Here is a 21794-nt window from a genome sequence, read left to right on the forward strand (position 1 = left end):
TACTGTAGAGCTCTTTGGGCCTTCCATCTTTCTTTCGTCGTTTCGCACATAGATACAACTGTACTCTCTATTAGAAACTATATAATATAATAAAAATGGAAGTACTTTCGAGTAGTCTTACATTCACATCTTTAACTACTCGTTTTTTCCCGTTGCTAGCTAGCGTCTCACCTTCTTTTCCGAAAACGTAGGAACTAAAGAGGCCGGCCTTCGGCAAAGGGAAAGCGTGAAAGGATTTAAAAAAGGGGCTTTTCCCAACGGGGGATCTAAATATGAGGGATACTTGATCCTCAACTCTATTCATACAATCCTAAAGCTATTTATAGCTTGCTGATACTCCGGATACCTGCTCCTTAAGCTGGTTCTCTTCTCTTTGGGAGTTCTCAGCCGCTTCAGCTATTATCCTGGAACGATCTAATTTCAACTGAGAGACTTGCGTTCTTACTTCCTCAAGTGATCCAGGGTAGCTCCCGTTCCTACCATCGTTTAAAGTATCTATCCACTGGATCCAAGCTTGAACCAAGTTATATCGAAAGGCAACCCGATCACAATCTTGGATTGAGCTTAGAACGAAATTGGCGAGGGTGCGTGCTGGTTATGACCAAACCTCTGGCAGTTCTGTGTTTTCTAGTTGTGGAGAAGAGCCAGTCCCCAATTCTGGCAATAGAGAGGGCCTGGTCAACGTCCAACGTTAAGTTGAATTTCAAGTGGGCGCCTAAAAGTGTTATTTTGTGGAAATTATACTTTATTTATGCAAAAATTATTAAAAAAATACCGCTGGGATATGATATGTAAAAACTTTATTAGGAATCCTTTATTTATGGAAAAACGAGGTGGTTTTTTCACGGAGTTTCTAGGGGCGTAAGCAAGGGAAAGATCGGGCTCCAAAGACACGCAAGAGCGAATAATAGCGAAAGGTGAAAAATAGCATCTCATGTGGTGACTCCCATTGCAGAAGTGTAGAAGGCAAGCGAAACATTAAGTAGGCAGCGGGCGGCACAGCACCCAGTTCCTGCAGCTGCACCCCCTTGTAAGTGAAATCGTTTGTTGTTATATGCTCTTTAAGAAATAAGATGAGTTTTAGACTTTTTAGAATGTATTCACCTTTCTTTAACAAAACTGTAGCAGAATTGATGTCGCTAATGCTGACTGATCTATAACGCTCGCTCTGATGCTTCTCTTCTATTCTATCGACACCGCTGGTAACTTACCACTTTGCTATAGCAGATCTGCTAGGGTTCGTGTCATCTAGACTTTACTCAACATCTCTGCTACCGAGCCTCCTTCTTCAAAAGGTGCCGATAGCTACTTATATACTTCCTTGAGATGGCTAGAACCTTCGAAACTGTCTTATCGCAACCCATAAGCTAGGACCAATCATCATTTTATTTGCATTTCAGAGCTGTTCCAGATTGCTATCTGTTCTTAGCTGCTCAGCTCTATTATTCAAAAGAGCTAATGCCAAACCTGATACGCACCAGTTCCACTACCTTATCCTGGGCACCGGCTAATCACTTCTCTATACTGCAAAAATAAAGGATGGTTATTGAATGACAGGAAGAGATCTATTAAAACTTTGTTGTGCTTCACTTCTCAGCTACCAAATAAGGATAAATGAGAGGCCGAAGTCAATGACAAAGATGAATTACGAAACAACTTATCCAATATTTGGATAGTCTTTATTTCTCAACTCATCTCTCTCTAGTCAGCTGCTTGCGATTCGATTCGAACCTTTCTGCTCCTCTTTGCTTTATTGCTGCTCCATCTCGGATCTGATCTGAGCTGCTATTCGCATCTATTCTCGAGGTTCTAACCATTTCTTGTGCATCATTCTTTCTGGATTTCTGCCAATCTCTTTCCTTGTGGATCTCATTCCTGGGTTCGGTAGGTTGATGGCTAAGGGAAGGTCTAGTCTAGTACGGATAGGAATTTAAGACTGGAGGATGCAAGAGAAGCAGATCTTCCTCGGCAAAAGGAAGAGAAGCAGAAGCCAATACAGCGGTGGAAAAGGATGGAATGTTGGACTATGGCCTTGCTTTATGGCAGTTACAAAACACATGAAGTTGAGAAGGGGTCCCGTATCAACCAACAAGCTATCCGTTGACCTATCTTGCCTAGCAAGAAAACGGCTTGCGCCTCACTCAAGCAAGTGCGAACGGGGCATTTTGAAAGTGAAATAACAGATTTTATATTGAATTAGGGCGTTTTATATGCCATCGATCTTCAGGTAACTCATTCACTGGATGAGAGAAAGTTCACGCTCCCTATCCCTAGTAGAAATTGATTACAAAACTGCCGCAGGCAAGATAAATATAAGTACAGGAGAGGAAATAGGAATGAATTAAAGAAAGTAGGACAGGTAAGCACTAGAGTAGAGGATGCATCCATAGAAAGCGGCAAGTTAGAATATTGATATTTATTTCCACACCATAAACAAAGTAACATAATGTGTGAAATAAACTTACAGGGGCGATCTTCCTATGCGATAGATTAGTTGGGCATATACGAAAATATGCAAACCAGGTTTCTTTCCTTTGTCTAGATTTTTTGTGTTCGAGCAATTTGGATTTCCAGCTGGGACTTCAACCGCAGTCTTGCCATTCTTTTTAATCACTGGTTCAATATTTAGATATCCCCGGATGTTCAACTTCAAGGCTAGGGTGGAGATGCTCCATTAGTGAAAGACCGATCTTCCCATACCAATCATCTTCCTCGCCCACTCAATGAATCCATCCTCGATTGAACTAGGGCTTCGCTTCGCTATTGCCTCTCCTGCCTTGTGTAGTGCCCTCTGGGGACTGCTCTAGTTCCCCAGATCTTAGCCAAATCAGTCAAGTTCAATGCTAAGGATTGAGGGTGACCAGTGGTCTTATGTGCATTCGGAAGAACCAACCTATACTAACATATAAGACCGAAGGGACAGACTCCTTTCCGAATGGTCTATGGGGCAGAAGCTATAATCCTCACTTTTTCCTAGCGTCTAGACACCACCTATTAGTAGTAAATCAAGAAAGCATTTAACCATCGTCTGCGTGCATCAATTATTGCTGCTTTCCGAAGATAGACTGAATGCTGAATGAAGAGAAGACTTATCTCCCGCCGTTGCTCGAGCCCGAGCTGCCGCTGTAGTGCAATGGGTCTTTCAAGGATCGAATTGGGCGTGATCTGGCCTTCATCCTCGAGGATATCCTGGACCTTCACATGAACACATTCAACGGGTCGATACCAGCTGCTTTTGGTAACCAGTCTCGGCTCTAGCACCTTGATGCAAGCCAGAATAACCTCACGGGATAAATATTCCCGGGAATAACTGCGTTGGTGAACCAGTTGACACTTGATCTCTCATCAAACAGTTTGGTGGGGCCAATACCTAGGGAGATTGGTCAACTGGAAAATAAGGAATTGCTAATTTAGAGACAGAATGGTCTTAGTGGAAGCATTCCAGAAGAGATTGGTAACCTGAAGCTGCTAAAAGTTCTTCAACTCCCCGGATGCAAGTTCACAGGCACCATCCCTTGGTCAATTGGTGGTCTCAAAAGAAGGAACTTTATATATCAGAGAACTACTTCAATGCTGAACTGCCAACATCTGTCGGTGAGCTGGGCAATCTAACTCGGCTGTTTGCAAAGGTGCTGGGCTCAGTGGGAGCATACCAAAAGAGCTTAGTAACTGCAAGAAGCTTACGCTCAAAAATCTGTCCGTCCCTTCAATGCCTTCACAGGCTCTATCCCTGAAGAACTTGCAGATTTAGAAGCTATTGCCACAATTTTCGTTGAAGGGAACAAACTTACGGGTCATATTCCAGATTGGATACGGAACAGGGCGAGTGTTCGATCCATATCTCTTGCAGAAAACATGTTCCGTGGGCCTCTGCCAGCGCTGCCATTGCAGCATCTTGTTAGTTTCTCTGCAGAAACCAACCAGCTCTCAGGTTCTATTCTATCCCAGCCGAGATATGTCAAGCCAACTCTCTGCAGTCACTCATATTGCACAATAACAATCTGACTGGGAGTATTCTAGAGACATTCATTTAAAGGATGCAAGAACCTCACAGAGCTGAACTTGCTAGGTAACCGTCTTAATGGTGAGATACCAGATTACTTGGCTGAGCTACCGCATAGATAGTAAAACTGGAATTGTCCCAAAACAATTTCACGGGAATGCAGCCTGACAAGTTGTGGGAGTCATCAACCATTTTGGAGATCTTATTCTAACCTTGTTCTATTGCTCTTTCTCAATGGTATTTCGGAGTGCTAGACCTCATTCTCTTTGATACGCTTATTCAATTGTTTCTTACGAAACCTTACGTTACTTTAATTCGATCCACGCGTAGCGCCTTTACTTTATTCTCTTTGAGAACTTTGAAAAGCCAAAGCACCCCGCAACTTCGAATTCGAAAAGAATGCTAAAACACCTGTTCAGTAAGAACAGCTAGCTTGAACCAACCCATTCGGACTGTACCACTTTATAATCCACCACTCTACGCTGATTGACAAAAATCATCTTTTCGGGAAGCGGAGAACTCATCTCAACACAAAGTCTGGCAAAGGATAACCTCTCCTGAGTAGCTGTCAACGATCAGTGAATCAAGGCGATCCGCAGTGAGAAAGCTCACAGTAGAATGCTACTGTAGGCCGGTAATGAGCCCGGTTCGCAGAAAGTAGAAGCTGGAAATGGCTTCCCCTCACACTTTCATATAAATCTTAGCTCTAGCACAACGACCTATGAAACTACTACTTTGCTTTGATTTGAGTACAGAGCCCTTCCTATTTTAGAACTGCAAGTCCTTCGCGCTTCGGAAAAACCTTTGGACTCACCCACCTGCTCACTTACTTTTATGCACCGGAACAAAAGCATTATGCTAAGTGCTAAGTCAGCCTCTTTGAAGTAAGTTCTGAAGCAGAAGCTGGCTAGTGGAGTCAGTTGACCCAGTGCTTTCCTGAGTGTTTATCTTCAATATTGTATCAAGTTGCTTTTTCTTTCCTTTGGCTTGCTTCTCTTAACCTTCTTCACGCCTCCACTCTGCAACGCAATGTTTTAGATCCATCTATAATGAAACGATAAAGTTTGACGGCTTCAAAAAAGTTTCGATTGAAAGAAGCCCACATACCCGCTCTTCTTTCCCGCACCTACCTTTCCAAGTAAAGTACCTAGAGAAGAAGGAAGGCGGTGACACCTTTCCAAGTAAAGTACCTAGAGAAGGCAGGTGGGCCTCGCCTTCTTTCTGTAAAAGAAAAAAAAAAAAGCTACTCTACTACAGACAACGCTGCTCAAAAGAACTCAATTTCTCCACCTCTCATTTTAGTCAAAATCAAAAGAAAGGAGAAGGATCCGGAGCAGGGTCACTCCCATCATCCCCCCCGGAATCAGAATCAGAATAACTTTTGCGCTTCCTTGACTCGGGCGGGCCTTCGGAGGTTCCTACTTTCCTTCCCCGCCCCCGGACAATTTTCTTCCCCCGTGCTCCCCGCTGAGTCGCCTCCTCCTGATTGAGGGGCATCAGGCTCGAGCATCGGGATCGGGGGTGTCGGGCTCACCGCGCGCCGCGTGCCCATATTTCCTTAGCAGATTATCGAATCGATCTCTACCCAAAACTCGCTGTGTGACTCGTCCCGTACAAACTGAACCCAGGTTTCTTGTAGAAGCGGTAGCTCCGCCCCCTCTGGCAGGACGTTATCTACAAGTTCCCTTGGCGTAGTCCCGGCTTCTACTAAAGATTGCTCCTCCCCGGCCCGCCTATAAATCCTTTCTATTCTCTCTGCCAAATCAGATTAAATGGATTCCGGATCAGCGGGGGGGACAGGTGCGTCATCCCCTTTGTGGGAGAAGAACCTTCTGTTCTGAATATGAATAGTAGTCCTCCTAGAATCCAAGGCATTTCGTCGGAATACATCCTGTCTTTTCACCTTTGTAGTCCTATGCATAGTAAGTACTATAGCCCCAATCATAGCTACTAATAAAATCAGACTAGAAACCAAAAACCAGACGGAATAGTAGGTATAAAGTAAATTGCCCAATGTTTCCAAATTAGTCCAACTTCGTACCTTTCCGGCATAAACCGTATATTTCAGAGAGGTCGTATTTCTGTGGGTTGGTAGTAATGGAATGGTTTCATTATCTAAAATGAAGAACATTTCCCACCAAAAGATCAGTCCAATAATACCACTCACTGGTAAATAGCGCAATACTTCTTCGTGAATCTCCGCTATTTGAATATTGAACATCATAACCACGAATAGGAATGAAACGGCAATAGCTCCTATATGAACTACTGGGAAGATCATAGCGGAGAAGTCGAGACCTAACAAAATAAGTAAACCAGAAGTGTCGCAAAAGACTAGGATGGGAAACAAAACGGAATGTACCGGATTTTTAGCACGTACAACCATCAAACCAGAGACCAAAGCAGGGCTCGACAAAACGGAAAGAATCATTGGAATTTCCCATCTTTGAAAGATCTGCTCCCAAAAGAGAAAGGGAGACTTAAAGATCAATATGTGGGTTTGGTTTTTCCAAACAAAAGATAAATATTGGATAAAAATAGAAGTTCAACAATAAAACTTTCCTTCAGTAGGCTCGCTCCCGGTGGAGCCGCCAGCCCGCTCAGAAGTGGATTCGAACCCCCGACACCGTGGTTCGTAGCCACTTCTGAGAAGGAAGTATTGGCTATGCACCCCTTCCCTTGACTAACTAAGTCTGCATATAAGGAGTGCAGAAATTCTATACTGTTCGTATCGCCGTGCAAATTATACGCAATTTGTTTCATTGTAAACCCTTGGCCCTTCCAATTCACGCCCGGAGGAGAATCAAGCCATCGACTGAACACATCAGTAGGAAAAGACTTACTATCATACCACCCACCTATATAGGCTTTTATGAGGAAAAGTCCCATATCTACTCTCTCAGTCCCCTTATCCGGATGTCCTTGAAAAGCAATCATAAGAGGGAAGTGCGCCGCTACAGATTGAGGTCTGAACACTGCTTTCGGCAAGAAAACCCTTCTTTGACTTATGCACTTAGGCAAACAAAGCCTTCAGGGCAGGTTCAATATAATGGTTGTTGCTTGCCTCTCCGCTTATGTCAGCATAGAGGATTTCACTCCAGTCGTAGAAGGAAGCCTTTCTATGAAACAATAAAGACTAACTCGAAGGAGCCAGTTTTGAATAAGGACCTTGTCTTTCAAGCTGGAAGACCAGAACGAGGTAAAGGTGAATCCCTTGACCGAGTGAAGGAGAGCGAGGAAGTAATCAAGTTCGAGCAAAGCTTAACACAAGCAAGTTGAACTTACTTTTAAGTAGACACACTTATTGATTGGAACATGAGAATTCCACGAATTGGTAATTGATAGAATTACTACTTACTGACTCTTTGATGACCGGCTTTGGTCGAGCAACCGCTACATTTCTGGAACGGCAACTGCCTACATAACTACTCTTCCACTTTTCAAGGAAGTTAGTAGTATCAGACCATATGTAGTTCTATGATTGGCTCCTCGTTTTTATGCAATTATGAAATGACTCATTTTGATGGAGATTTGTAGCATCATTCAAGTAAATACAAATTGAGATCGTAGAAACATGAGCTTGTGATATAGCTACACCTAATTCCAGACCGGTTAATGCTAGAACTATAAATAAGGGACCAAGATCTCCTAAGAAATAGAAAATATTATTCAGAAATAGCATAGTCCAAGCAAACCCACTTAAAATCTTTACTGAACTATGACCGGCCATCATATTAGCAAATAAACGTATTCCTGAGCTTAATGCACGAAAACAATGAGAGATTAGCTCAAGGAGTACTAAAAAAGGTGCTAATGGCAGTGGGACTCCCGCTGGTAATAAGAAGCTAAAAAAATGAAGCCCATGTCTTTGAAATCCAACGATCGTAATGCCTATAAAAATGGAAAATGAAAGAGCCAAAGTAATGAGAAAATGACTTGTCACTGTGAAGCTAAAGGGTATCATACCCTGGGGATTACGAAATAACGAAAAAGTAAAAGTGACCGAGATGCAAGGGAAAAACTTGTGTTTCACATTTCCGGAAAGACCACCTATTTGTTCGTTTACCAGGTTCGGCACGAAATCATAAATAAGCTCCACCAAGGATTGAAATGCATTTGGCACTGACTTTCCCCCTCCTTTTTTCGTAACAACAAAAACCAGAAGTAGGACCAAACCGAGAGTGAGTAGCATAGACAAGGATAGATTTGTGAATGAGACATAGTACTTGCCAATATTCAGATCCAGAATTGGGTGAATTCCAAATTGATCCAATGGGCTTTCTGTTACTGGTCCGCCGCCTCCAGGGATAATGATTGAGCCGTTATTTACTATCTCGCCGTTCCTTTCCATCTCATCGTACAGATCTCTTAGAGGCTGACCCAATCGACTTGCTTCTACCCCATGCGCTCGTATATCATCATATATTTCGGAAAAGCTGTGCCCAGCCTCGCGTTGGGGAAAGAGTAACCGTTGGCGGAAATCGCGTAGAACCTCACGGTCTTGAATGCTCCTTCCAATTGAAGATAAATATCTGTCTATTCGTAGGAGTATACAGACCCCTCTGGTTGCCTCTCTTGAAACTGGAGGGTATTCTTCTTCATATTCATAATAATCAGGTAAACTTAAATTACGAATTGGCACCATATTAGCCAATATTCTATTTCTTCTCTTCATATCAGTGGAACTCCATCTAGTCATCATCATCATGGAGTAACTATATAAAATCAAATACAATCTGCTCCCAAAAGAGACTTGGTTCTACCCAACGAAATCTTTTCATGAGCGGTAGAGTAGACTGAACACCCACACAATCTCGATTTGACAATTTCAGAAATGGAAGAATTTACCAATGAGACCGTCTACAGCAGAGAGGCTACCAGGACACGACCTTTCGCACAATGGAAATGGTACTACTGTGTCCCTAAGGGCCCCTCCTTTTCAGAGAGAACTGAATCAGAACATCTTTCTCTATGAAAATGGGAGAGTAAAAAGGGAACCGAAAACATTGATGTGAGAGCAATGATGAATCGAGCCGCATCACATCAACTAGAGAACTTAACATACGAGTTTTCTATCAAAACTATTACCCATCAATCTCTATCCTCGGGGATAGAATCCAGCTCACGGCGTACCTGATAACTACGCTTATATACGTCAATTCATGGGAAGATGCTTACAGGAACTTCCAACTACTCACTTTGAGCAGGCATGTTACGAAGCTGGCTGAACTAAGCCCAAGTTCGGTAAGGCGTAAAGTAAGTGCGAACCCGAAGCGTGGGTAGAGTTGGAAAGAAGCGTAAAGCTGTGTTGGTTCGATCGAAACATAGAAACCGCTTTCATGGTTGCCTCCTAGTGGTTTCGCCAACGAGAACGCAGGCTTAAAAACTTTATGCTTTCTTTTATCCAACAGCGATTCAGTATAAGAATACCAAGCCAAGCGCAGACGATCCGGGGAATTTCCAACTATTTCTTTCTTGAGAAGTGCGGAGAACACCCCGGAGTAGATGAACTCATTGCAGATACATTGCAACTTTATATGGGACCGATCTACTTAACACACTACAACACTACACTATCTATATATAGGTATATCGTAAGCGGTAACCTTCCTCAAACGTTTTATTATCCTTAGGTGAACTTTTCTCTATCTATATGGGCGTAGGCAGTCATAGTGGGTCTGTGAAAGTCAACAATATGGATGGCATAATAGGCAATGGTTGCGTACTAGATTGGTGGTCTTATACTTAAAAGCAGTTTGCTCTGATTCAAAGCAGGCGAAGTAGTTTCAGTGGTCTCATACTTGTGGTAACTCTCTTCATTTGTTGGTGCTCGGTGGTTGGCAAAAGCGCCTTCTGAAGAGTCGTACCCACGACCCATCACCCTTTGGAATAGATCCTCAGGCCCATCGCACGGCGAACTACCTAAAGCTTAGAGAGTTTGCAAGGAAAGGAGATAGACTGACTATCAGCGACTAGCTACAGGAAAGAGATTCGGGTTGTTAGGCAAAGTTGGGAGAGAAGTAAGAAATCGGTGATAGAAGTAGTGCTCGAGATATAAGGATAGGTCACAGGAATAGGAATATGGATAGCTCTCTCTCTAGTTTGAAGAAGGATAGCTGGCTGGGAGAGTAGAACTAGTTAAAGCGCTGGCTCTGGTCAGAAGAAAGAACTTACTGTTGTACTGTAGTATGGTAATAAAAAACATTGTAAAGGAAAAACTTATCTTGTTCCGCACTGAACTTCTATTATTACAAGAAAACGGAACTTGTTGAGCTACAGACAAAAGTTTTACTTCACAGGTACTCCTCTGATACTAAATCGGCTAACGCCTACAGGAAGAAGCTGTTTCGGCAGCTGTACTCTCAAAAGTAACCAGCTATTTCCTTTTTTTCATTCACCCAGTACAGGTTTGTTTGAGAAAGGAAAGGCAGTTCCCTCTTTTGTTTAAGAAAGGCAAGGCTGTTCTGTCCTAAGTTACAGGCTCTAACATTGGTTTCGTCGGCTGGCTACTTTGAAGCAAGGGCTGCAGAGTCAAGTTAGGCGCAAGGCATGGTTGGTTGGGGACCAATAAATACTACCACATCCTGGGACACCGGAAGCTAAACCATCACCAGACCCAGAAAGGAAACGGGTCAATCAAGTCACTTATTTTCTCTAGATAAGGATGGTGCTTTCACCAGTTTATTTGGATAAGGCCATGGTTTTTAGAAGTTCAACACTTAAGCCATTCTCTGGAAACGACATCAACGGAGATTCTCGAGAAACGAGGAATGATGGCTAGCGGCACCAAAACATGAAAGGAATCGAGATCGGAGGTATTTCTACTCGGCCTTCTTCTCTGCCCTGCCCTCTTCTCAGGGAACATTCCTATCCTGGCCATTGATTCGATCAGTTTGAGAACGAAAGAAGAAAGCAATCCTCGCATACGTTTAAATACGATATATTACTAGTTTGACGAGCAAGATTCCAACAAGGCACTCGTTTTTACGAGTAAGATTCCAACAAGGCACCCGGAAACCCTGACTTCATTCTGACACGGACTTAACCATGCCCTACTACCGAACCTATCTCTAGCTTCTGGATACGAAGACAGAAAGAGAACCCATTTGTCTTTAAGAGAAACGCTTCAAAGCGGAAAGAGTGGGGAAGTGGAGTTGCCACGACGATCTAGATGGAAGTTTCCAGATTTCAAGGTAAGAAGTCGAGCCAGACTCTTTGCTAAAGCAATTAATTGGTTTTTACAACCTGGCCTCCGCAAGCTAAAGGAATGATACAGGAGACGATTAAGTGGATACTCTACTTCCACCGAAAACCATGGATACCTTGCCACTACCACTACTTCCGCCGACAACCTAGTTTGATCCATTCCTGAAGCAGATGCAGGATGCAGAAAGGATGCTCTATAGATGCACTCGAAGGAGGCACTTTATATCATACTAGGTCAAGCGATTCGTGCACTCGATCCTGGTCGATTGGTTGGGATAGCAGACTTCCTAGTTGGCAAAGTCCTCTCTCAAAAAGGTTTGTAGTATAATGGGCATCACTCATTAAGTGAAGTGTTCCGCCAAAGCATGGAAGTCCATCCAATCCAGACACTTGCCAGTTCCACTACCTTGAAAGGCTATGTATGAATCGCTTCGCTATCCTCCCTGCTCCGAACTCGAAAGAGATCTTTATCACTAGCTAGAAATGTGACAACCGGAAGGAAGGTTCTTACTGAAGTGAGTAGAGCTCTAGCTCTAGTAAGTAGAGTAGCCAGGATCCAGGATCTAGTAAAGAGAAGTATTTCATGACTTTACTTGGGTAAGGGAGTGAGTCACTACTAATGTGACGAACATAAAAAGTTATATTAAATTTTGATATAAAGTCATCGACCTGAAAAGCTTCAATCTAAGTTGCTTCTCCTTAATGCTTCTCTTGATCCGGTGGTCGGCCAGCCCCTATCCCTCGAAACCCTGACAGAACAATGACCTACAAAGGTTACTAATCGAGATTAGGGATCTGCTTCTATTGAATGAATACGCAACTTTCAACCTGCCAGCCAAAGCTAGGAACCGGGCAAGAAACTCCTCCCCAGGAAGACTAGCCTCGGGTTAAAGATAGAGAAAGCCGCCTCGGGATACGAGAATGAAGACTAGCCTCGGGCCTCGGTTATTATGATTTTTATTTGAGTGATTTGAGGTTTGCCGCAGAGAATGAAGCACGGCACTTAGGTGGGACAAGCTTCGACTCGAAGAATAGCATGCAAAGCAATCCGAATAGCCTAGTTGTTGTAATACGAGAAAAAAAGATGTCATACTTCTGTTTCTCAAGCAATCAATCATCGACTTGCACAAGGGTTTCTTGTTATTCCGGATTTCATGCTAGTCGAAACGAGTCGCACGAAGCACATCTATTCTGATACTCCGGCCCATTCCTCAGGTCAATCCTGAATGCAACGAAGATTGGTACCCCCATCCCATAGGTCAAGTCAAACAAGCCACATGCTTTGTACGCCCACAGAACTAAAGGTTCCAGCACTACACCCCACATTTACTAATAACGATGGGGCAGATCATTCTCGGATCCGGATTGGTCGATAGCAGAAAGAAGCATGTTTTCCATTTCAATACGAGTGCCTGGACTAAATAGTTGGTTTGCTTGGCCCAGAACAAGATGGAAGAGATGCTGATGCTTACTCTGAAATAGCAGGAAGTCCACCAATCATGGGATGGGCGAGACCGCCTAGCCTACCTTTTGCTTGCTCATTCACCTCCTCGCTTTAAAGTAGTTGAAATATCCCACTCAAGAGTCTTGGCTTGGCAAGGAATCTTATCTTTGGGAAATCAAGGATTACGAAGCATATGAATAGATATTGCTCTGTCAGCTTCCGTTCGTGGTAGGACATCCATCCCACCACTCACTCGAGAAAGGAAAGATATGAAGAGGATATTATGATGTACAAGCACCCATAAACGATACAATAAATGATGTACAAAGCTGGAAGAAGCTGGTTGTTAGCATTCTATGATTTTTTATGATTCTTCTTCTCAGGCTTAGCAGTTTGCTCTTTCTTAGAACTATTACTTTCCAAGCGTTGGTTGTTGACCAAAGCAATAGCTCACGTTCCAGCAAGAAGAGGTAGGTGAATAAGCCTAGCCTTCTTTCAGGGGGATGCCAATACCAAGCATGTTAATGCCAAACTAGTATGAGCCCATAGTTGGACTGCTTTTCCCCTAAGCAAACTCCATCCACGCTTCGCGCCTTCTCGTATATCTCTGGAAATTTCTTCAGGGGTCCTACCCTAATAAGAGGGAGATGCTTCGGCATCGGACGAAGAATAGGGGAATGCGACACTTTACACAGCGGCAAGATAAACTTCCATTGCTCCGGAATGTTCAGCATTGTACTACTACGCTTTCTTCCTTACTCCGGCCAACAACATGAGGAGAAGCTGCGTACATCTACACCCTTCCTAATTGCGAATAACGAAGTCCTAGGGAAAGCAACGTTGGAAAAAGTGGTGTAGTTAAAGATAGCCATATTTAGTAATTAAGCCTTTTTTACTTTCTTTCTTCTTTTTCAAAACCAATGAATGCGGTTGGCTTCTCAGAACTCACCTCTCAGGTTCCAGACCTTCCTTGAAGGCACAGTCGAGTAACTAGCGTTCTAAGGCCTGTTTTCCGAATGGAGCACGGCAGTAGGAATTACAGACTTGGGTCTTGGAATGGTAGGTAGGGATTTCATAGGCTGGGTGGTGTGTCGAGAAGCTTACATTCGTCGATCCTGTTTTTCAACTTCATGCATTTGCCTGGACTGCCTCGGTCGGATCGGCATACGTGTTCCAATCTCCTGCAAGTATCCACGCCTCTTTAACGCAACCAGCTATTTGTTTGAGGTCCTTCGGCTCTCTGATTCTCTTTGGTTTTCGCGTAGACGGCTGGGAAGAGGAAGATGATAGGGATGATCAAGACTACCATTACTTATCTGAGATGGATTATAAAGAGATATATCTAGAGATAGAGCGGGCGCGGAAAAGGCGGACATAGGAACTAGGTGAATAAACAAACATATAGCTCTGGTGTTCATTGCGAAGTAGCCTACAAATTAGTATTCATATCCGGCTCTCACTGCTAGGAGTAGATCTGAACCAACGAACGTAGGCTAGGACCTGCATGTAATGTTACAGCCTTGCCAATACTTCCTTTTGATAATGAAATAGCCGAGGACAGGCTGTCTCGGAAGTAAGTGCTTTCATGACATTCCAACTGGTTAACACAACACTATCTTCTTCTTTTTTCAGGAATTGGTATATCGATCAAGTGGAATATGATATATGTGCAAATATGTCATCATCACTGGAATCAGCATAAGATTTGGATTCCATCAACTTGAACCTCTCTATCTTTTTCTTCTGTTCTTTTATTTTAAGCTTCAATAGCTGGAATCTTTCCATTCGTAGTAGTTATGAGCTCCTGCTTAAGGTTCTGGGCTACGAATTCCTTCCTTGGTCCCTTCCTTCGCTAGCCCTGTTCCTAAACCTATTCCTTGCATACGAGCGAGGCCCACGCAAATACTACGTAGGATATGAAATCAAAACTACGATTGATTCCCACGAGCTAAAGGTCAATACGAGCGTTGCACTAGCGAAATCTAAAGGATTTGTGTCCCCTCCTGCTTGTAGTATTGTATTGTCATCCGACAAATTATCTAGTTGTAGGCGTCCGTTCAAAGCGGAAAGAAAGAGCACTGGTCCACGGATAAGCTAAAAGGCAGGATGCAGGTACTGTTATAGAAACTCGGCATGAAACAGGAACTAGGGACAAAGAAGAGAGCCAAATAACAAGTTTAGCAAAAGACCAAGCACCCGCAGGAAAGAGACACAGAGGAAAATGGCATTCATGCAAAGCCAAAAGGTGTAGCTGAACTCCAAACCTAAAGTAGAGGGGACAGTAAGTAGAACCATCCTCCGAGGAAGCACTGGTTCGAGGAAGAATACCAGATCCAGTTGAGGAAGAGGTGGTACTCTGCAGCCAAAGGAGTAGTACTGGGGTTAGCTCTAACCATCTTGTACAGAAGAAGGGATTACGACTAGCCCAGGCAAGGAAGTAACTCAATCTCAAAAGGGCGAGAGTTTGATTCAATTAGAAATCTCAAATCAAGGCAAATCCGTTCATTGAAGGAAGTGAGCTAGCTCCCATCACTTCATCTGCTGCCTGTTCAACTAATCGAATTCACCCTTTATTCCGATTGGAATTCCTTTTATCGAATATCCCTGCTCGTACTTCGAAGTCGGATTGTCCTCCCGGCGGTTGCATCTAACCTGCTCCCAATCTGATCCCTATCCTAGTTCTGGCTCCGGCCCACTTTCATCAGCAGATCCTGCCTTTCCTAAGCTATTTCATTCCAAACATTCCCATAGCATCTTCTTTCCCTTGCCAATACAACTAGAGAATCGTAGGCCTCGTACGTGCGTATTGGTTTCTAGCGCAAGGAAGCATATGAACTGCACCGGTAAACCAACCCGTCTCCTACAAGGATTCGCTGTTCCTATCTTTTCCATTGATGTGCAAAAGCACAGGGTGATGCATACAAGTTGGCAGATGCCTTGCTTTGCCTAAGAGCTTATCCGTGTCAATATCCCTAGCTATCCAGATGCCTCCTCTCTTAAACCAAGGCATACTCTATTCGGAACAAATAAACAATACTTGCGAAAAGCGTAGCCTACACGAAAAGCATCGTATCTAGTAGCAAAGGAAAAGAAATGGTTTCTACACCCTCCGGGGTTGACGCCAGGGAAATATGCTTTTTATATTTCTAATGAAATAGCCGAGGATACGATCTGTTTGGAGGGCGTAGTACTAGGTTTGTTTTATCCTGGTTAACCTTTCCGTTGTTGCCGTGCCTTGCCCCAAAAGGAAGGTTCCGCTCAGTTATAGTTGAATTAAAAAGTAGTACTTTCGCCTATATGTGTTCCTAACTTTTTTGCAATGGGTGACCCACTTCCTTTTCCAAAGCTTAGTGAAAATGCTATTCATTGATTTCCCCGCTATATGAGATCAACTTTTTAAAATCCATCATCTACTTTCCGAAGGGAAATCGGGTTTACTACTTTTGCCCATATATGAGAATGATCCTAACTTTGTTAAAAGGAGAGCCTAGCATTGGTACCGTGCCCCTTTGCCTTTGTTAGAGGGATAGGAGCAGAACCGGAGACATGGGACTGGATTCGATTAGTATTGCGCTCGTAAAAGGAATAGGAAGGAATAAACCTCAGATGAAAAGGAATATCTCTACTCTAGCGCTCACTACGTTCTCTAGCGTTATTATTGGCGAAAGAAGGTGAGCCTCTAGGTGCGGAGCCTGTATATACGTAATTAGATCGATCTATGAACAAAGGAAAGAGTCAGTCCGGAAAATCTCATATTGGCGTACCTGATAACAACGCTCATATACGTCAATTCAAGGAAAGGATGCTGCTCTGGCTCGTAGGAACGAATGCTTAGGATAGGAATCGCGCTAGGGGATGATTCGGTTGGGATAACTGATCATGGGGATAGCCTTGCCATACCAATCATTACCCGGTATGGAGGGGGAAAGCATCCAATTGTATATTCCTTACTCCTGGATTCGATTAGGCTGGTTTAAAAGAGAAACCCACCCTAAAGCCGAGCCGAAACCTTTTAACGGGATAAAGGTACCCTTTAACGGATGCCGAGGAATGGATATCGATGGATGAACTACAGTTAGTTACGAGGATAGTAGGATAAAGGCTAGGGGTAGTAGGCTAGGCGAACAGACGCATTGGGATTGGAATGAACTGCACCATCATTTTGGCATGATTCAGATCTCTTACCTGAGGAAGAACTAACTTCTATCCGTATTGGAGCATCAATTCACTGACTTCTATGCGAGGCGAGGAATACTTTCTTCGGGGAAGAGAGGAACGAAAGCATAGAAAATCGATAAACAGAAATGAGTAGTTGACACGGGAGACTAATTGCTTCAGCCTAGTCCAGAGTTTTCTACAAGCCGAGTAAAGTGTTCCTTTTGCCAATAACAACCATTGCTAAAAGCAGGTGCCTTTCCCCAAGGATACCGTCAACCGATTAAACCTTTGCTAATGGTGGAATTGCCAAACCTTTGCCCATGCCGAAAAAGAAGCCAAGTCCGATTCAATAATTACCTTTCTTTTGTCTCTATCTTTGGACTGAATCAGAAGAAAAGCAAGGCTAAAGGAAAGGAAGCAGGCCAGGTTGGAGAAACTGGTTCTGGTCCGGAGCTCGGGGATAGCTCCTCCCCTATGATCTCTGTTCTCTAGTGCTTTGCCTCCCAAGGGTCAGATACTTCTTGGGCTTGAGCAACAGGAGAGGACTCGTTTTCCTTCTTAGCAACAGGCCGTGGTTTTCCAAGAAAGGGTCTGGATCGCATCCGTTGGGAAAGGTCGAACTACCGGTATTAAGCACTGCCTTCTCTACCGGAGAATCACCCGCGGAAGAGATATCAGCTCCGGTATAGTTGTACCTTACTAGAGAGACACGCCACTCCAGCACTCTCACTCTTTAGAAGAAGAGACAAGAAGAGCATTGTACCAATTCGAGAAATCAAGCTCATTCGAATACTGGAGGGATGTACTACACTACAGGCAAACAGATCTCATGTAATGAACGCGTACGAAGCACTATAAGTTAAGTGAAGTTTCATTCATAGCTTTCTCTGGTTTCTTGGTGGATATGTCTCCAGGTCTAAGGGAAGGCAAGGCTTCTTTCTATCTTTGCTTGGGAATACCATTCCTGCTTCTCCATTTCTCATAAGAGCATTCCTGGCCTGCTTCCTTGATCATAGCTTTGGAAAGGAAAGTCAATCAAAGTCAAGGGAAAGTAAAGTACCTTAGCAGGATAAATGACATTTGATTTGCTATTGCCAAAATCTCTGCTGCTCAGTTTCTTCCTTGTAGAAGGAAGTATGAGTATTCCAAAGAGGGATTAGAGATTCCAGTTTCTTGGTAAGGCATCTTCAAGTCATCTTTGCTTTGTGTATGCATGCATGGGCATAAAGAGAGCCTGAATTACGCATATAGCAACAGAAAAGTAGAAAAATGGGAAGTCGGAATAGCATCTGATCGGAAAAGACTAAATTAGTAGGACGTAAAGCTCGGCTCGTACAGTATAAAACGGATAGGAAGTGAAGACAAAGAGCCTGGCTTTATGCTCAGCCCCCACTAGCATCCCACCCAAGACTAATGAACGGGAGGAGGCCTATGTTACCCATATATCGATGTCCTTTTTTTCTTACTAATGTATGCATGTTTCTCTTACTTTTACTCCTTTCCAACATAAAGTAACTCATCTCACTTTCTTGAATTGAATGTTAACCTATGTTATTAATGTGCATGTACTCGCGTTGATAGTCCTTACTACTAATATTAATATAAGGTCTTCCCCCAGTTCTGAAGTTCTGGTACTAAATTAAATGCCCTAACACTATTTCTCAAACCAGAGTGAACTACTCCATCCACGTGTTCAATCAAAGGAACTGAGACATTGCTTGATAGAAGAAAAAGACTTTTGAGTTAGCGAAAAGAAAATCCTCCTCAACGGATCAAACAATACTACCGTACCCGCCGACGCCGAAGTAATATCGATCGAACCTATTCCACTCGCACTGACACTATAGAGAGCTTCCACCTTTCAAGCTGTCTTGCCTTTACCCTGAGAAGTAGCACTTGGGGCCTCACGGATGAGAATCCAATTTCCACAAAATTGCATTGTTTGCTTTTTCACATACATAAGCCTAGGGCACGAGGAGATAGGGACGATACCCTGCGCACCCTCTCTAAAGCAGTGAACTCGATAGCGCAATTCCTGTTTTTTTTTGTTTTCTCTCTCTTCTATTTTGAATATTAAAATATGCTCTTTGGAGCCGGGAAATAAGATCGGTACTTGAATAAAGAGATATAGATAGAGATAGTAAGTTTTCCATTCATTTAGGTTGGCGGAAGGATAGCGATTTTTTTCATACAGCTCGGGACAACCATTATTACAGGGGTCAAAGACCAACGAATGGCTTGGGTACTACTTTCATCACTTATTGCTAGGATAGGACTTTCCTTACCAGAAAAACAAGGCGCGAAGCGATGCCGCCCTCTTGGTTTTGATTTCCTCACAAGTATACTTTTCCGGGAAAAAGAGATTCATACAACTTCCTTTCTGCCTCCACCTTACTCACCGGCTCTCGCTTGTCAGTTTGGCTTTGTGAATTTGAAATACCCTCTCTCCTCGCTTCTAGGCTAGGGATTGGCTCGTATCCTGGTTGAGAAGAAGCAGTTTTCAAGCTTGACTTTTCTTGTAATAAATGATAGAGCAGAGCACTCGCTCGTCAACTCGCTACTCTCTCCCCTTCTACTTGTCTAGGCTTCATACCCGAAAGATCAACTGGCGCAAGCACATTCTTGAAAGATAAGGCCAGAGAATAGTAGGTATAGCGCTGTTGTAGGTTAAAAGGAGGAAGAAATAGCTGTACGAGTTGCAGAGCTGGTGACAAGTGCCACTGTACGCTAGAAAGAATGAGTCCCTAACAAAGTAAAAAAAGATAGGTCGAAATGCCTGTATTCCTACTGGAAAAGTGCGTGATGGTTACTCTTTATCATTGGCATACTTGCATTCCTTTCCCCAACTATCCGAGTTTGGGTTTCCTACCAGTCCTTTCCCTTCGCCAGTCTTAGACAGTTCGCTTACCCGATAGGCTTGGCAATTCCACTACTTTAAGTTGGGATTTTTTCATGTATCTTTCCTTTTGTCCTCGAAAGCCTGTCTTCCCCGAGAAGACAGTCTTCCTCTATAAAACAACAACATTAGTGGATATAGACTAGGCTAAGGGACGGACTTCATCTCTGTTCTTACCCAAGGAAACTGGGTATCGGGGCGGTATAGTATAGTATAGGAAAGGAGTAGATCTGCCAGTATCTGCCTTCTGTTTGGGGCGCCAGGTCGAATACGTCAAATAAAAGACAAAGTGTGGAACAGCAGATCTAGTTTCTTGGCATGTTGATCGATCAACCCTTTTGCGGGTCTATAGTGCCAGGGCTCTCTTATAGACTTATAGATGGGTTTCTTGCTTTGGAGGCAGGCTATTGGAGTGCGAGGGTTAGCCAGTTAGTTCTTTCTTATTTGAGGTAAGGTGATCCGCTATAGGCTATAGGACGAGAACGGGAATATGCAAATATACGAGTGCCAGACCCGATAAAATATACGAGTGCAAACGCGCCCTCCATGATCATTGCAAGGTTTAGAGCAGTTAATAAGCCAAGCCACCAGCATCCAAAATAAGTAGCGAAGGATATTAATATGATTGCTTAGCACGGCTCACGCACGTTGCTATACATCAAAAAAGCTTCTTCGTCTGTCTGTCAGCAGCGTATACAAAGGCTGCATGATAAACCTATCATTATCCATCTCACGAACCCACCCTTGGGACGAACTCACTCCTGGTTCTCAAGCTTCCTGTTTCTAAATCGAGGAAACAGATACCAACCAAGTCGTAGACTTACCACTTGAGTATGCTCATACAGCCAAACCTTTTGATTGCAAACATTAGTAGTTAAAGCCATACTGTAATCACCCACCAACAATACAGGACGGAAAAAAACAAACTTACTGCATTTTCTTACCAGCAAAGCAAAATGCGGCCCAAGCAGCGTAGGCTTGTGAATCTTCTCATCCGCCATAAAGTCTTGCACACACTTACCCATAGCATAAACTGAGTTCAACAGGTTGTCACCAACAGACTGCCCCCATGCATACTCCCACAACCCTTCAAGATCACCAACATAATCCCAGAAAAACATTTGAACAACGTACCGGACGAAAGGTAAGTGCGAAGGGCGAAGTTGCGAAGGAATAGTTGTTACTACTCTTAGTTTAGTTTAGTACCCACGGTCCATTTGATCATTTGCTGCGGTACCAAAGTTCAATCGTCATCTTCAGTTGAAAGAGTACACATTATATTGAGTACCTCCCTATCTTCGATCTCTCTTGTAAGAAATCCTACGCATCCCTCCCTTGTCAGAAAATAAATAGGAATATGAGCCTGTACTCACTCACGCTGCCGGAGTACTTTTTGAGTTGAGGGTAACGTAGTAAAAATCCTTTATTTCTGGGGATTTGCCTTTTCTTTCAAAATGAATTTATGCTTAGTCTAAAATTGGTAAATACCAAATAATAATAATATAAAGATATAATATATATTATTATTATTATAAATATGTACCAGTTTCCTGAAACTAACAAATAGAGTTATAGCTTTGATTGACTTACTAGCTTACGGGAATGCTTTGAATCTCAACTTACTTTTTTAGAGGGGGGGATTACTACTGCATGGAAGGATGGTATACTGGAACGCAGGTGTTCTTACTCTTTCTCAGGTACCTGAGAAAATAGAGTTGGCTGACTATAACATGGAAGGCCCCAAGCGTCGCCTTGAAAATTATGTGGAAGAGTTCCGGCTTGCTTGCATTAGGATCCATCCCTCCAAGAAACCATCAATATATGAAGCATATGGCTCCTCTTTGAGTTCTATTTTCTTGGGGTTGGGATGAGAGCACGATATGAGCATGCGAATTTCTTCGAATCTACCATTGGAGAGAAAATAAGGGGTTATGTGGATGGGGGATTTGGAGATTCTTGAAAGAATGTTTTGGCTTCTTCCTATTACGCTTCAACACAGAAGAAGATTGTTAAAAGGTGCTGGAAGGAGGATATATTTTTCCAATTGTTTCAATTGCCCAACCTCGGAATGGCCAAGGTTTAATGAT

General features: G+C 43.2%; 2 protein-coding genes across 2 annotated transcripts in view; both read right to left on the bottom strand.

Annotated features, from left to right (window-relative positions):
* LOC118474701 (NADH-ubiquinone oxidoreductase chain 6) overlaps positions 1 to 6462 on the bottom strand; it is a 27355-nt gene extending 20893 nt beyond the window's left edge. The window contains exon 1 of the mRNA XM_035963735.1: positions 1 to 6462. This exon is cut by the window's left edge and continues 20893 nt beyond it. Coding sequence (XP_035819628.1) covers positions 5772 to 6434 — 663 coding nt within the window. The 5' untranslated portion in view covers positions 6435 to 6462 and the 3' untranslated portion in view covers positions 1 to 5771.
* Positions 1 to 20906, bottom strand: part of LOC118474700 (ATP synthase subunit a-like) — a 41799-nt gene extending 20893 nt beyond the window's left edge. The window contains exon 1 of the mRNA XM_035963734.1: positions 1 to 20906. This exon is cut by the window's left edge and continues 20893 nt beyond it. Coding sequence (XP_035819627.1) covers positions 7479 to 8711 — 1233 coding nt within the window. The 5' untranslated portion in view covers positions 8712 to 20906 and the 3' untranslated portion in view covers positions 1 to 7478.
* Between the last annotated feature and the right edge of the window lie 888 nt (positions 20907 to 21794).

Source organism: Zea mays, unplaced genomic scaffold (genome assembly GCF_902167145.1).
Source record: "Zea mays cultivar B73 unplaced genomic scaffold, Zm-B73-REFERENCE-NAM-5.0 scaffold_301, whole genome shotgun sequence".
Lineage (NCBI taxonomy): Eukaryota > Viridiplantae > Streptophyta > Magnoliopsida > Poales > Poaceae > Zea > Zea mays.